Source organism: Schistocerca gregaria, chromosome 6 (assembly GCF_023897955.1).
Source record: "Schistocerca gregaria isolate iqSchGreg1 chromosome 6, iqSchGreg1.2, whole genome shotgun sequence".
Taxonomy (NCBI): Eukaryota; Metazoa; Arthropoda; class Insecta; order Orthoptera; family Acrididae; genus Schistocerca; species Schistocerca gregaria.
Genome location: NC_064925.1, coordinates 312,838,802 through 312,856,685, shown reverse-complemented (window position 1 = coordinate 312,856,685; position 17,884 = coordinate 312,838,802). Strand labels below are relative to the sequence as shown.

The following is a 17,884-nucleotide window of genomic DNA, read 5'->3' as shown; positions in this document are numbered from 1 at the left end:
TGTAGAAACGATTGAACATATTGGATGGTAAGTTGTCTATTGCCTGATTGCTCAGGACATTAGCAGACCGATTAAGTGATGCACGTACAGAGGTTATGACATTACAGGAATCAGTTTATCATGCAGTAAACAGGCATCTTAGTCCAGTGTCAATCTCGCCAGACAATCTTTTAAAGAGGATTACAATTAGCAAAGAGACAATTCCCACCGGATATAGAGCGTGTAGTGGAGGTATCACAGACCGCTATACCAACATTCTTCTGTGTATCGTTGGTATAGGTGAGGACATATGGGGCCAAGTTTACATCAATGTCAATTTTCCAGTAGTCAGAATTGACTCACATGAGTGTTACACTATTCATCCATACCTAGTGAAATGAAAGGAGATCAGTAAATGGGTGCAAATTAGGACGCGAGACGTACTTTTTATTTTGGCAAACACAGAAGCTCACCGAGTACTACCATTGTCAGAGTTCGAGCATTGTACACAAGGACAAGTGATGATTTGTCCTAATTGATCAGTTTTTTCAGACAGTAGTACACGCGAAGTTGGATTGTTCCTGGGGATTATGAGCGGCTCAGATTGTGAGACACAGGTGTTATTGACACATTCCTACTTCCAGAAGGTAAGGAGGCATTGGTTATATTTGGTATTTACAACGATATGGGTGATGGTCACTTGTTATACCAATCAGAGAGCAGATAAAATAAGAAGGTTGCAACTGCGGGAGAGTGGAATAATTATAAATGGTACGGTTTGTGAGATTTTGGGGGAGGATTTCCAAATTCCAGCATCACATATGGGTAAAACAACTTTAATTTTGTCACAGGGAACATTGTTTTATCCGGAAGGGGTGCTGGAGATATTACAAGTGCAGCATCTGACATATTCGAACTCCACGCTAACCCCAGAGTTTTTTGAAACATTGCATTCCTTTCTTAATGCACACGAAGGATCTATCATGGTTATTAAAGTATTGCAACACATTCGAACATTACAACAGCATCGGAGCGACAGAATAATGACAGTGAGCATTTCAGCCACAGGGTGTGCCGTTTTTCTATTTTTCTTTAGTATAGCTTTGTGGAGAATGTGGAAACATGCACCAGTGGAGGAGGTGCAAACACATTAGTTGCCTACAGCATGAGTAATCAGTGCATAGGTGTAGAGTTAATGTTTTGCCATTCTTGATAGTTTTAGTCTGTAGAATGTAAGTTTTGTGAACAAGGTATGTCTATAGGCAGCCAGAGGCCACATCTGTTTTATCTCAGTTTGGGACGAATCTCGTTGAAAGGAGGGAGGTGTCCTGTGCTAGTGTCAGTCCTAGTCGAGGGAAAGAGAAATTTTATCAAAATTCAATGAAGGCACAGTTGCGCAATGAAATCTGGAGCTCCTGGCAGTGTGTGGTAACAGTCGAAAGCCAGTGGGCAAGGCAAGGTAAAAATGGCACTCGCGGGCATGGAGCTGCAACAGTGGTATTGCATGCATGATTTGTTTTGCGTGGAGCAACAATGAGTCAGGAAACTGCAGTTGCATTAAGTTACTGCAATGTACGAGGCGGGGCACTAGGCCAGAGACAAGAGTGGCAATTTGTAAGTAGAGTGGCGATTTGTAAGTGGCTGACATGTGAGAATTTATCCCTGCCGTAGTTTCTGTCTCTCTCTGTCACTACGTCAGAAGTGAGGGAAAAACCAGTACAACTAGACGGACAATTTTAGCTTGGGTCAGAGTGTGACACGCCAGTCGAGAGTCGGGACGGACCTGTGCCGGTCTTCGCTTAGAGGGGACAGTCTGGCAGTATTATGCATAAACTTGTATTCTGTTTTCTATGTACTTGTTTGGGCTGTATTCTGCTGCTGAGGACACTACACCGAGATGGGACGGAACGGCAGCCTGAAAGAGGACAGTGACAGCAGTCTGCAGCGGGTCCAGGAGGGCCTGGTTCCACTTGAGTCTGCGAGCCATGTTCGTTTCCCAACATTTCCCACTTGGCGTACCAGGGTCCGGGCGATGTGTTTGCTGCGGGAGGTGCAGCAGCGCTGCAACAGTGCCAGAGACAGCGGCGGGTGTTGCCATCCGGCAAGCACCACTAGCGGAAAGTTGCAGCACAGCGTCCAGGAGGGTGTGAGTTCGAGTCCAGCCCTGTCCTGGGAGCAGTGGCGGCCGGAGGGCCACGGGTGACCAGTACACCCACCAATATCCCATTGTCAGAAAGAGCAGGCCAAATGGGGTGGTAGGCAGCGAGGTCCAGGGGGTTGGGTTGGGTTTTTCGGGGGAGGAGACCAAACTGCAACGTAATCGGTCTCATCGGATTAGGGAACGATGGGTAAGGAAGTTGACCGTGCCCTTTTCAAAGGAACCATCCCGACATTTGCCTCAAGAGATTTAGGGAAATCACAGATAACCTATATCAGGATGGCCGGATGTGGGATTGAACCGTCGTCCTCCCGAATGCGAGTCCAGTGTGCTAACCACTGCGCCACCTTCCTCGTTTGAGGTCCAGGGACTGAAGCAGTCTCTGTAATTGTGGGCAGCGGAGTGGTACCAGTTGCAATGTCCCAGCGGGCGGCGACTGGGAGAGCTCTACCAACTTCCATCGGCAGGCGACGGTGATGATGGCAGAAGCGGCGACAGCGTACCAGGAGTTTGCTGAGCCAGCTGGAATCGCGGGACAGCACGGGCGGCATGCCGACATATCACTTCACCCATTGAGTACTTTAAATTAGCTGAATAAATAAAGGTTACCGAATACCACTGTATCACTCTGCACTGCCCCTCAACGCTCTTCAATTTGCTCCGGCTCCTGACAAAATATGGCGCGTGGGCCCTGGCTTCAGCTCTGCCATCTGGAGTCCCGGGTTCAACCCCCTGGCCATCTATATTTCACTCAAGGCTACACACCAGAGAAGTACCTCTAAAAAAACTCTTCTTGACTCTAATTGAGTAAAATCTGAACCTGATGCAATTACAATTAAAAAAAACAAACAAACAATTCAATTTGGAGTCTGTAACACCCAGAAAATACCTTTGAAGGGTTATTTTTGAATGTGCATAACACAGGAGGCGTTTCTTGTGTAAATAAATTTTCAGCCAGCTCACCTACTTGTATACTCTGAAAACTACTGTGAATTACATGGCAGAGATTAGTTCTAAAGTAGTACACATCAGTGTGGGAAAACTTATTGCTTAAATCCCTCTGTACTGAAATTAGTCTGATATTGCTTATTTGGTGATACATAGGAGCCTGTAGTATATTCATATGTGTTGTTGTTGTTGTTGTTGTCTTCAGTCCTGAGACTGGTTTGATGCAGCTCTCCATGCTACTCTATCCTGTGCAAGCTGCTTCATCTCCCAGTACCTACTGCAACCTACATCCTTCTGAATCTGCTTAGTGTACTCATCTCTCAGTCTCCCTCTACGATTTTTACCCTCCACACATACACAGTTAATTCTAGTTCTTGAAACTTCATACAATGACTTTGATGGTGTAGGTGATGTTTATCTTCAAGCATTTTCCACTTCAGGTTTTTCAACGTTTCCATTATGCTCCCCCATGTGTCAGATTAACCTCCAATCATTCTTTGCATACATTCAGTATCCCCTAGAACTGTAGTCCCATTTGGTAAGCATTCCACACACTTGAGCAATATCCTAGGATGAGTAATCACATGAGAGTTTTGAGACCAATCTCTTTTGTAGACCAACAACATTTTTCCTGTATCCCACCAATGAACCAAAGTCTGCCACCTGCTTCAACCATGACTGAGGCTACACGATAATTCAGTTTCCTATCCCCACAAATCCTTATGCAGAGGTATTCGTATGAATTGACTGATTCCAATTGTAACTCACTGTTATTGTAAGAATTTGTGGAGTTCACAATTTTACATTTCGGCAAGAATGTATTCCAATTTTTGACCAGGGATTCAAAATGTAAAAACATATTGGCAAAATTTAGTAAATGTTGACGGAGGAATGGGACAAATTATATTTAATAATCTGGCTATAATTTACAATTTCCTGCCTCATTTCACAATTACTCTTCACTATCCATGTGATAAGAACTTTGTAAGACACATGAAACCTTGCATTTTCCACGTTGTATAAAGGACGCTGAATTTGTCTTCAGTAAAACAAAATCCTACTGCAAAAACATTTTAGAATATTAAAAAGATAAAAAAAGCATTAAGGGTTTGCACCATACTGCAGCATTGTCAAAAGTGAACGTTACATTAACTGCCAAGTAACAATAAGCCTCAAAGTCATGAATTTAGAGTCTGCAATTTATACGTACTGCCACCAAACTTCTGTCTGGACAATAAGGGCATTCATAAAAATATAGCTCCTAATTTTAAATTGAAATGTTTCTTTTGTGAAGAAAATGCGAGCCTACTAATGAAAAAAGTGATACAACATTATTTTGTTATGAAACTGAATACTTTTCATAACTGAAAAGCTTGATATCAATAAAAACTAGCCTAAAAACTATCACACTTACATTTATCTTGTAAATGTCAACAAACATACCCCTGGTTCAAAAATGCAATGTTGGGAAAAATTCTTGTTTTACATAACAAGATTTTATATACAAGAGGTGATCAAAAAGCTTCCATTTGAATGCCGTACAGTACAGAATTGTTATGCCAATCAGGGAAAATCACGATGAGCATTGAGGCAAACATCGCACTGACACACTATGTTGAAGATAACCATTAGGTAAAACATGGTGTCCTACAGTGTGAAGAAATCTGTAATTGCCTGCTGCTTATTCCTTATCTGACAGGAATTGTTGACCCTTCAAGACCTTTTTCAAGGGACTGAAGGCATGATAATAGCATGGGGAGAGATCAGGACAATAGGGCAAGTGCTCAAACATCTCTCAATTGAGTTGGCAAATTTTCAGCATTATGAGATTTGCAGTATATGGATGTGTGTTATCATGAACACCCTTCAACAGTTTTCCCCAGATGTTTTACCTTAATTGCACATTCTTTGTTCTCTGATGAGTGTCAACGGGTGTTTGTCCTTTGGCAGCCATGAAAATAATAACATGGATAACATTGGCCCTGTTTGGATGCATTTGATAACAACATTGCCATAGTTCATGTTTCCATATTTACTGCAATCACATCAGAAAGACATGTATGCCACACTAATCCCATGCCTACATGTTAGTGCTTACATACCCACATCAGAGTTGTGCTATATTGCATATACATTGCAGCAACACCCTGAAATGGAAATTTTGTGATTACCCCTTAACACGGACCAGCCAGAACAGCTAGCCTCTGTGGCACAGTGGTTCTAGGCGCTTCAGTCCAGAACCGCACTGCTGCTATGGTCGCTGGTCCGAATCCTGCCTCAAGCATGAATGTGTGTAATGTCCTTTAGTTAGGTTTAAGCAGTTCTAAGTCTAGGGAACTGATGAACTCAGATGTTAAGTCCCATAGTGCTTACAGCCAGAACATTATGATCACCCAACTAATAGCTGGCATGTCCACCTTTGGCATGGATAACAATGGTGCCACGTCATGGCACGGTAGCAATGGGACCTTGGTAGGTCGCTGGAGGGAGACAGCACCACATCTGCACACACAAGTCACCCAATTCCCATAAATTACGAGCAGGGGGGGGGGGGGGGGAGGCGGTGATTAGCTCTGATGCCACATTCAATCAGCTGTGTTTAATCGGATTCAGATCTGGTGAGATGGCAGGCCACTATGTCAACTGAAACTTGCCACATCTTTCTTGGACCAGCCCATCACACTCTTGGCCTTGTGACATGGCACATGTGGTCTGTAACCAGTATGTGAAACTCCTTGGCCACCACAGATTCTTGAACAATCTCCACTGGAACCATGGGTGCCCACATGAATGTTCCCCAGATCATAATGGGGCTGCTGCCAGCATATCTCTATCCCACAGTAGAGGTGTCAAGGAGCTGGTTCCCTTGAAGATGATGGATTTGTGCTCTTCTATTGACATGATGAAGAAGATATCGTGATTCATCAGACCATGCAATGCTCTGCCAATGTGCCAATGTATAGTGCCAGTGGTGAGGAGCCCATTTCAGTCATAGTTACCAATGTCATGTTGTTAACACGTGGGTCGTCAGCTGCACAGGCCTAGTGTTAGTACTGTTTGGTGCACTGTGTGTTCACACACACTTGTACTCTCCCCATCATTAAAGTGTGATGTTAGTTCTGCCACAGTTCACTGCCCGTCCTCTTTTACCAATCTGTCCAACCTGCGACACCAAACATCTGTAATGAGGAGTGGCCCCACAAACCCACAATGTCTGGACGTGGTTTCACCTTGGTTTTGCCAAGTGTTGAAGACATTCACCACAGCATTCCACAAACACCCGATAAGTTGTGCAGTTTCCTAAATGTTCATGCCAAGCCTCTGGGCCATCACAATCTAGCCTTTGTCAAACTCAGATAGATCATGAGCCTTCCGCATTCTACACACAGACAGCTTGCTCACCGATATTGCGTGCTCCATGCATGTGTCCCACTAGCAGTCCTTCCTCACCAGGTGACACTGCTATCACCTGGACAAGCTTATATTGATAGTAGGTTGGTTTTAATGACAGGCTGATCAGTGATATGAACTTTGGGTACCAGACTGCAGAGAGAACCCACAACCACTGAAGCATTATTACAATAAAGAACATACTGTTTTATTTATGAATACTCATTCCAGTAATACTTACGTACAAAACAAATTAACAAAACAAAAAATAATTTAGTACCAAAGCAGTAACTATGTCTGTTGAAAGTTACTGACCTGATCAGTAAGGATCACTATTCGACCCTCAACACGTGGCATCAATTGACAGGACTCGTGCTCTAGATCATCGAGACTGGCACGCCGAGTTAGACGGTTACGTGGTTGAGGAGGTGGACTTGGGGAGTGTCGAGGCCCTTCACCAGAGCCTACATCTACAGTAGTTGAGCGGCGGAGTGGCGTAGGTCCATCCAGTTCACCACCATCCAACATTTTTACTAGGCTGTGTCTGAAAGCATATTGGATCCTATTAACGACTGTTATTTGATATAATTTTACATAACATTGCTAAACACAAGTTACCTCTTTAAGACATAATGGCATGATGAGCTGCAGCCCTTCACTAAAGCTAACATGTCATTCCTCTGAACTGCAGCAGATACACCTTGCTGAGGATGTAATGGTCTACTTCATTGCTACATGTTGAATACTGCATAACAATCTTATGCTCTCCATGATGACACATTAATATTTGTCTAATTGCACGAACAGAATATACTAACTGAGAAATTTTTCAACAACAGGACCATCTCAGTAAACAAACAAGACAGAACTACTCCTCAAGGCACTGTCAGAACTGATGCAGATTGAAAACTGAGAATCTTTATATGTTGACTGCACAATTGGGGGCAATCGTGAGACTTATACATTTAATTTATTGCAGGTCAAAAACAAATGAAAGGCACACAATCTGCACAGAAAGAGTGGTATTTGCCTGTCGATTTGTTTTTGGATAATAAAAATCTTAATTGGTTAGTGATGAAAGTCGCCCATTCTTTATTAATTATTTGCCTCTGTATAATACTATGCAAATGAAATTCTAATAGCTGTTTTGATAATAGGCAATAAAGAATACGAATGCTGCAAAAGCTACTGATAAATTAAATTTACACAGCATGGCATATCAGTACAAAATCTTTAGGTTTAGGTGCACGCAACAAAGCAGTCATTAATGAGTCTGGAATCTGTATAGTCGGAACATATTTGTAGTGTAAGCACAAATATTAGCTATTTTTTTTCTTTTTTCCACGGATCTGGACAAATTTTGTTTTGGTTTCCAGTGAAATAATGCATACAATTTAAGATAGGTCAAGACATAATTGTGCTTTGATATGTGTACTTTGATTTCTTTCATAAATACAATATATATGTAAGTGATGTCAAAACTTTAAAACTGAATCTTAAACTCTGCAAACATGCTCTGAATACCACTTGATGTCGACGGGCTACCATGCCATCCTCTACGATGTGGCATCATGGATACGGTACATAGGGTCCTTTTTAACATAAACAACAGCGGATTGTTATAAGGCAGAGTCTGCCAGTGGTGAAAATAGTTTGTTGTCTTCCATCTGCTGTGGATGCATACATTTGAAGTTTACCACGAAAACTAATAACTGGCCACACTATGTTCAGAATGCTTTTACTTGGTGTCATCTGATGCTGCAAACAAGGCACCAGCTATTGCATTTGAAGTTTACCACACCAACTAATAACTGGCCACACTATGTTCAGAATGATTTTACTTGGTGACATCTGATGCTGCAAACAAGGCACCAGTTACCAGAAAGCACTGGCACAGCCTCTTTGAGCCCACTAGTTTGCAGAGCCATTGCAGCCAAAGAGACCAATGTTTGTATGTCAACATGTCATTGCATAGACTGTGTAAAAAAAATGAGCCATGTACCAGAATATAACTAATCTCATAATAAGCTTTAGTAGGCATACAGCAAAACATTTTAACAGCTTCATTCCATCACTGTTGCTCAATGTTAGTTTTTAATTCTCATTCTCTGTCCATGTTTCCTCTTTTCAATTTAATGGCAAATAATACATGCTCTTATTCATCCTTAATGATGATGAATTTCTGATCAGATCAGATGGTTTTGAAATGTTGCCATGGCAAAACTGACTGCAAACTTATTTTTTTGCCTCAGTTAGCCTCTAACATTTGATGACATTAGGCAGCAGATTAAAAATTTGAATGTGATATCACTTGCTACACGAAATTTGTCAGCAAATCTGCCCAAAACTTTCAGACTATATATTCCATATGGATCTAATCACTTGAGTTTATTTGCATGTATAGAGTTGTCTTCATTGTACTCTACACATGGGGATTTTGCTAAGTCAAGACAAACTGCAGGAAACAATACATGAGAGGGTAAGGAACAAAAAAGATCATTCGGAGTATGACTGGAAATGGACTGAAGTTTATGCTACCAAGGTGATTATTAATTCATCGTGCCTGTACAGTACAATGCAGTGCCCAACATGTTGTGTGACAACACCATTAGACAAGGCATTTGAAGTGGCTTCCAAGGGCCTCCAAGCATTCATGAACGTGACACATAGAGAATGATGCACACATTCAGATGTGCCACCCTGTAATTGAATGGCATCACAGGCAGTGTGAATGTGTTGTTCCAGTGTCTGCTTGTCCATTATAGGCTCCACATACGACACTTTTTTCCGATTCCCCCCACAGGTAGAAACCTAAAGAGTTGAAACTGCTCCGATAAGGATGCACCAGTGCTGATGGTTTACTGCTACTATACCATGGGGATTCTCCACAGCCCACAGGTGAGCATTATAAAGGTTGAGAATAGTGGAAACAACAAATCCATTGCCATGGAAGCAAATCCATAGGTAATAAGACCTCCACAAGTTGTGAGTGATATGGATAGTGGCAGCTGTTGTGGGGAAAGTTCTACATAGTCGCCTGGCTTGTAACGTGCTGGCAGGCCACTTGCCTGGTGCTGATAGTGAAGTCTTCTTGTACAGGGTGCAACACCTGCTCCACCAAGGCTTGTGTATGTCCCAGGCACACCCGCCTTAATGGTTATCCATTAATGTAGAGAAGCCCTTTCAGCAAAAGCATCCTATATGCAGATAGCTCTGCAGATGACGAAATGTATGATGAAATAAAAGAAATTCTTTAGATTGTGAAGGGAGACGAAAATTTAATAATCATGGGTGACTGGAATTCGGCAGTAGGAAAAGGGAGAGAAGGAAACGTAGTAGGTGAATATGGATTGGGGGTAGGAAATGAAAGAGAAAACTGCCTGGTAGAATTTTGCACAGAGCACAACTTAATCACAGCTAACACTTAGTTCAAGAATCATGAAAGAAAGTTGTGTACATGGAAGAAGCCTGGAGATACTGACAGGTTTCAGATATATTATATAATGGTAAGGCAGAGTTTTAGGAACCAGATTTTAAATGGTAAGACATTTCAAGGGGCAGATGTGGATTCTGACCACAATCTATTGGTTATGACCTATAGATTAAAACTGAAGAAACTGCAAAAAGGTGGGAATTTAAGGAGATGGGACCTGGATAAACTGAAAGAACCAGAGGTTTTACAGAGTTACAGGGAGAGCATAAGGGAACAATTGACAGGAATGGGGGAAAGAAATACAGTAAAAGAAGAATGGGTATCTTTGATGGATGAAGTAGTGAAGGCAGCAGAGGATCAAGTAGGTAAAAAGACGAGGGCTAGTAGAAATCCTTGGGTGACAGAAGAAATAATGAATTTAATTGATGAAAGGAGAAAATATAAAAATCCAGTAAGTGAAGCAGTAAAAAAAAAAGGAATACAAACGTCTCAAAAATGAGATCGACAGGAAGTGCAAAATGGCTAAGCAGGCATGGCTAGAGGACAAATGTAAGGATGTAGAGGCTTATCTCACCAGGGGTAAGATAGATACAGCCTACAAGAAAATTAAAGAGACCTTCAGAGAACAGAGAACCACTTGTATGAATATCAAAAGCTCAGATGGAAACCCAGTTCTAAGCAAAGAAGGGAAAGCAGAAAGGTGGAAGGAGTATATAGTGGGTCTATACAAGGGCGATGTACTTGAGGACAATATTATGGAAATGGAAGAGGATGTAGATGAATATGAAATGGTAGATATAATACTGTGTGAAGAGTTTGACAGAGCAGTGAAAGACCTGAGTCGAAACAAGGCCCCGGGAGTAGACAACATTCCATTAGAACTACTGACAGCCTTGGGAGAGCCAGTCCTGACAAAACTCTACCATCCGGTGAGCAAGATGTATGAAACAGGTGAAATACCCTCATACTTCAAGAAGAATATAATAATCTCAATCCCAAAGAAAGCAGGTGTTGACAAATGTGATAATTACCGAACTATCAACTTTAAAAAGTCATGGCTGCAATATACTAAAGCGAGTTCTTTACAGACGAATGGAAAAACTAGTAGAAGCCGACCTCGGGGTAGATCAGTTTGGATTCCGTAGAAATGTTGGAACATGTGAGGCAATACTGACCCTAAGACTATTCTTAGAAGCTAGATTAAGGAAAGTCAAACCTACGTTTCTAGTATTTGTAGACTTAGAGAAAGCTTTTGACAATGTTGACTGGAATACTTTCTTTCAAATTATGAAGGTGGCAGGGGTAAAATATAGGAAGCGAAAGGCTATTTACAATTTGTATAGAAACCAAATGGCAGTTATAAGAGTTGAGGGGCATGAAAGGGAAGCATTGGTTGGGAAGGGAGTGAAACAGAGTTTTAGCCTATCCCCGATGTTATTCAATCTGTATATTGAGCAAGCAATAAAGGAAACAAAAGAAAAGTTCGGAGTAGGTATTAAAATACATGGAGAAGAAATGAAAACTTTGAGATTCGCCAATGACATTGTAATTCTGCCAGAGACAACAAAGGACTTGGAAGTGCAATTGAATGGAATGGATAGTGTCTTGAAAGGAGGGTATAAGATGAACATCAACAAAAGCAAAACAAGGACAATGGAATGTAGTCAAATTAAGTCAGGTGATGCTGAGGGAATTAGATTAGGAAATGAGACGCTTAAAGTAGTAAAGGAATTTTGCTATTTGGGGAGCAAAATAACTGATGATTGTCAAAGTAGAGAGGATACAAAATGTAGACTGGCAATGGCAAGGAAAGCGTTTCTGAAGAAGAGAAATTTGTTAACATCGATTATAGATTTAAGTGTCAGGAAGTCATTTCTGAAAGTATTTGTATGGAGTGTAGCCATGTATGGAAGTGAAACATGGGCGACAAATAGTTTGGACAAGAAGAGAATAGAAGCTTTTGCAATGTGGTGCTACAGAAGAATGCTGAAGATTAGATCGGTAGATCACATAACTAATGAGGAGGTATTGAATAGAATTGGGGAGAAGAGGAGTTTGTGGCACAACTTGACAAGAAGAAGGGACTGGTTGGTAGGACATGTGTTGAGGCATCAAGGGATCACCAATTTAGTATTGGAGGGCAGCGTGGAGGGTAAAAATCATAGCGGGAGACCAAGAGATGAATACACTAAGCAGATTCAGAAGGATGTAGGTTGCAGTAAGTACTGGGAAATGAAGAAGCTTGTACAGGATAGAGTAGCATGGAGAGCTGCATCAAACCAGTCTGAGGACTGAAGACCACAACAACAACAACAACATGCAATGTTCTGCTTGTTCTTTCACAGGGTTACTAGTTTTATTTAGCTATTGTTGTCACGGTAGGTTTCGGCTTCATGGCAGCCTTATATCAGTTGTAAGAGTATACTTCTGACATCTACTTGTTTGTTCCATTTTGTACTTGACGCACAACTGTGTTTCCCAATTTTTATGAATCTATAGTCACATTGGTTGGCCCACTTTCTGAATGAAATTCTCACTTATCATATGGCATGCAGCTGCAAACACTGATAATGCCATGGCCCTAAATGTAGGAACTCATTGTTAATCAATTCACTGAAGTGAACACTATTGGTAGGTCACAGAATATTCCTGTATCCTTTTTTACCTTTACATGTTATTGCCGGAGAAAACTCATTGATGGCAGTAAAGGCAGATAATGAGGTAACTGAAGTGTAATGCCATCTTATAACAGTGTATGGCTCTATGTCTAAATTCATACTCTCCAATTTACTGTGGTTGGGGTATTCCCCATTGTATAACAAATTAGGGTTTCTTCACATTCCAATTGTATACAGAGCATGTGTAGAACAGCTGCTAAGTGCCTCAATGCATCCTGTAATTAGACTAATCTTGTCTACATAGCCCCTACAAGAGTTTTACATATGGGCATGCAGTATATCCCTAGATTCTTTACTTAATACTAGTTCTTCAACATTTTGTAAGTAGGCTTTCATGGGATATGTATCTCTTTTATTCAAGTACCTCCTAGATTAGGTTGTTATGCATTTTCATGATTCCCTCCTGTATGTCAAGCAAGCCTGTCACCATTTGTGCTTCTTTGTGGATGTTCAACATCCCTATTAGTCCTATTTGGTACTTTACCCATTCACTTGGACCATATTCTTGGAGTGCTTTGTAAACAATCCTTTGAGCAGGGATGTTTTCCAAATGTATTGAAATATGCTGAGATAAAACTATTATTCAAAAAGGGATCACAGAAGATATGGGAATTCTCTCTCTTCTGTCAGTCTTGTCTAAAGTGCTTTTACATGAAAATCAAGTGCCAATATCTATGGTGCAAGATAGCAGTGTCTTGTCAACCTCTAAGCTCAATATCTTGTTCATCATGGGCAGGTGCTGATACTGTTTCTCAAGTGGACTGGGGGGGAGGACATGAAGACACACATGCTGCATGTTTATGGGCATGGAGACAGTTTTCTGGGCAGACTAGAGGGAGCACAAGGAACATTCTGTTTTGCCATTCTAATTTTATGTTACCCTAAAGCATTTCAGGCAAATGTTGGGATGGCTGCTTCAACATGGTCATAACCAACCACCTGTCCTATCCTCATATAAACATACTTGTACATTCTATGTATATGTACATTTTGAGTTATTTATCTTCATTGTGTTATAACAACAAATCCTATATCACTGTAGGATGATCCCTGGATGAATAAGTCAAATGAAATATGGCAACAAAACAAATTTAAAAATTTGTAATAAAAGTAACATAAAAAAGCACCATTTGGATTCCAACAAGGAAAAAGCACTCTGAATGCCATCAGTGAGTTTTCTCAGGTGATATGCTACACAGCATGTAAAGGTAAAAAAGGATACAGGAATATTATTCTGTGGCCCACCAAAAGTGTTCGCTTCAGTGAACCAGTCCTGTAGGGACTATTACATCAAGTATAATTTCCTGACTGTGTGATCACTGCATGTCCCTAAAACAATTATATTAGTAAAAGAGAATGAAAAAATAAGAGTAATGAATAGAGACATTCACCAGTTATGATTAATACTCAGTCAGAGAAGATAATATAACTGGATTGATAAAAACATCTACTCATCAAATAATGGCAGGAGCAAAAAACACATACAAAGGGTAAAGAAATGTGCAAGCTTTTGGAGCCAGTGGCTCCTCCTCCTGGTAGAAGGGTTGAAGGGGTAGGAAGAGTGATGAAGGAAAAGAACCAGTCAGGTTTAAGAAATGGGGAGAGTTTGGAAAAGTTTCCCAGAACTCCATACCAGGGGAGACTCATCAGACAGAAAGGAAAGACTCTTCCTCTCTCATCTTGTATTGAAATGTCTGCTGACACAAGATTCTGAACGACTTTTCTGAAAGCTTTCTATTTCCTAAGCATTGCCTGTACATTTCTTTCATCACTTTTCCTTCCCCTTAAAGCCTTCTGCAAAAGGAGGAGCCACTGGTCCCAAAAGCTTGCAAGTTTCTTTAACCTTTACATGTGATTTCTCCTGCTGATGCTTAGTGAGTAGATTTTTTTATCTATTTATGCCAGACAAGGCACGTCTGGAAAGTAATTTAGAAAAAAAATCAAAGTTTTTTTTTTTTTCAAACCAAAATTTATTTTTACAAGAAAGAGCATTTCTTAAAATATTTTTCTACATAGTTGTCACCATTGCTCCGATATTTGCAAAACCAACTTTTCTATGCCTTTTTCCTAGAAAGATGCTGCCAGTGAAGATAGCCACTTCTGATCGCCACTTTTTGCATCATCCCTGTCAAAGAGCCTACCTTCAAAATCACACCTCAAGTTCAAGAACAAGTGATAGTTATAAGATGTAAGATTGGGGCTGTATGATGGGTTATCAGGCTGCTTTCAACCAAATTGCTGAGTAATGTTTTGAATGACACCAGCAGAATGGGAATGTGTGTTGTCATGCAGCAACACAATGCCTTGACTAAGGATTCCGTGCCTTTTGTTTTGAACTGAGTGCTGAAATTTTCTCAATGTTTCATGGTATTGTATTGCATTGACAAGCAGAATGCCCTGTCTGTCTCAGAACAGAGTGCACATGATTTTTTGTGCTCACAACATTGTTTTGAATTTCTGTTGGAGGATCACGAGTGCCTCGACTCCATCGACTGTTGGTTCTATTCAGGAGTGATATAACAAACCCAAGATTCATGACCAGTCACAATTCTGTATCCTTCATCACTCTATCATGTAAGAAATGTCAAATCAGTGCCAAGTTGCTTCATTTTGTGGACACCCATAAGCATTTTCGGAACACAACAGGAACACAATTTGTGAAATTTTAAGAGATTTGTGACAGCCACATGCAAAACACTTTTTGAAATTTGTGTAAATTCATCACAAAGTGTTCTTATTGTGAACCATCTTTTCATGAATTTTCTCATTCACTTTCTCAACCAAACCATCACTGAGAACAGAAGGCCACCCATCCATGCTTCATCATGGACGTTGGTTTGTCCATCACTGAGCTATCTCAAGCACTTTCTCACCATTCTTTCAATCATTACATTGTATCATAAATCTCCACAAGTTGGCTATGAATTTCAGTTGGCTTAATTTTCTTTGCATTCATAAACCATATTACAGAACACACGTCACAGCTGATGGGCTCAAAAATTGTCTTAAATAATTTGTTAACAAAATCTTCCATCAGTTCTTGGTAGAACAACATTATAATAAATGATAGGCATCAGTTTGCTTTTGATCCACAATATTACGTTTATTCTTAACTGGTTTTCGGCTTACAAGGCCATCTTCAGACATTTACTGTGTACTATCACAGATTGCAGCCAAAGCACTGAAATCCTGCAAGTATAGGCTTTCCTACTACGTCAGGAACATGACAGCCCAGTGTGTGTTTTAATAGCAAAGACAAGATCCAGTTATTAGCCAACAGTAGGGTATGCAAAATCACCTGCTCTGATTGTGACAAATTTTACATTGGTCAGTTAGGCAGCGACATAGCAACTGGGGTGGCTGAACATGAACACACCCGGAGGTAGCAGAATTCAGACTCTGCATTTGCTGAGCACATACTGAGTGACGGTCACAACTACCAGCCAGTGTCCCATGCACTTCACTTAGCAAACAAAGGCCATAAACTAAATCTGCTGGAAGTCCTGGAAATTAACAAACACCTTGCTCACAGTCCAGATCTAATCCTAAATGACTAGACACAGCTCAACACTTCCCCTCTCCTAAACTTCATATGGATCATCTCTGTTGTTCATTACTTCCCACACTGTCTCTTCCTACATATACCAATTTTCCTGTATTAATTAAGTTCTTTTGTTTTGTTGAAGTTGTCTTCGTATTCCATATAGACTGTAGTTTCAATAGTTAAGGCTTTCTTTTAACTGGTACTTGTAATATTGTCCATGTTTTACACCCCTTGCAGTTGTCTCATCAAATATTGTTCATATTTTACTTTGTTCATTTATTTAATGCAAACTGTTACACAGCCACTGTTTTGATTATAATGTTAATGTTAAAATGCAGTACCACCACACTCTCAAAGATTGCATTACTGTAGGTTCCCTCAAACATCTCCATTTTCCTGCACTTATTTATTTATTTCTGTTTATCTTGCTGATATTGCATTAAGTTCCTTATGTATTCTGTAGTTACATTGATAATTCTCTCTTCTTTTAATTGGTTTGTGTATCACTCTTCATCTTTCATACCTCCTGATGTAGCCTTGTCTAGTACTAATTTTATTTTATTTTATTAGTTTTGTTTATTAATAGAAACTGTTATGTAGGCATGCTATTCCTATTTTGTGTTAAAGGTTTTCCTGTTTACTTCATTGTTATTTATGTACTGTTCAATTTTTAGTTTTTCATTGCATTACCACCACACTCTCAAAGCTGTTACTTACTGTATGTTTCTACTTCAGTCTAGACATGTTACTTCTCTTCCAATGTTGTTTGCAAACATTCTAACTTCTTTGGTGCTAATACTCTGTAAATGTCTGAAGATGGCCTAGTAAGGCGAAAACCCATTAACAATAAAAGTAATTCTGTGGAACAACAACAAACTGGTGCTTTTCATTTATTAAGTATTTTGAACAATCACTAGCAAATGTAAACACAACACAATCCAGTTGCAATGGCATCAGCGCAAATAACAATGAACCAGAGAGAAGAGTAAAACATGTGTAACTGCAATAACAAAGCTTCAGTGGCAGTAGAATGACTTACTTTCTGGACATGCCTTATATTATAATTTCAAAAAATTGATTACTTCAGTAATAAAAGAGCTACAGATCACAGTCCACTTGCATCTGGAAGATAATTCTGTAACAGGTTGTCAAATAATATAAAGCGACTCTGTGGAAATCTTATTAGGGGCAAAATGAAACAAGTAAGTAAAAGATTTTAAAACTAACTCAAAGATTTCTGAACCCCATTATCAATAGCACAATTGTTGTACATTGCAATATATTAGCAGAGGTAAGTGTTTATATAATAGTAACTAGTATGTGTTGTATACATTCATTATATTTACTGCTTGATATCGATGTGCAAGGGTCAACCATGAAGTAAGTTCCGTTCCTATTTCTATCTGCAGCAGCGCTATGTTCACAGTTCTGAGCATGCGCGGCAGGAGAAGACATGTATGCCATTTTCAGATCTCTGCTGCTGACGTGTGTTTTGTAGTGCTTCTTTATAATGTCAGCCGTAATTGAAAATGCCGCCGCATGTGAAATCAGATCTGTGATTAGTTTTCTAAATGCAAAGAAAGTTAAACCAAAGGAAATTCATCAGCAAGGTTTACAGACTAAATGCTATGAGTGATTCAATGGTTAGAAGATGGGTCAGACTGTTCAATGAAGAATCTGGTCAAGTGCACAATGAAGAAAGAAGTGGATGCTCAACTGTGGTTACTGATGAACGAGGCCAAACAATCAATGCA

At 40.2% G+C, this 17,884-nt stretch overlaps 1 protein-coding gene across 3 annotated transcripts in view; it reads right to left on the bottom strand.

Moving 5' to 3' along the window:
- Positions 1 to 17,884, bottom strand: part of LOC126278552 (mannosylglucosyl-3-phosphoglycerate phosphatase) — a 207,180-nt gene that overhangs the window by 15,563 nt on the left and 173,733 nt on the right. For all 3 annotated transcript variants that reach the window (XM_049978739.1, XM_049978740.1, XM_049978741.1), the window contains one exon: positions 6,791 to 7,019. In XM_049978739.1, the coding sequence (XP_049834696.1) occupies positions 6,791 to 7,019 (229 nt within the window). The remainder of the gene's footprint in view (positions 1 to 6,790; positions 7,020 to 17,884) is intronic.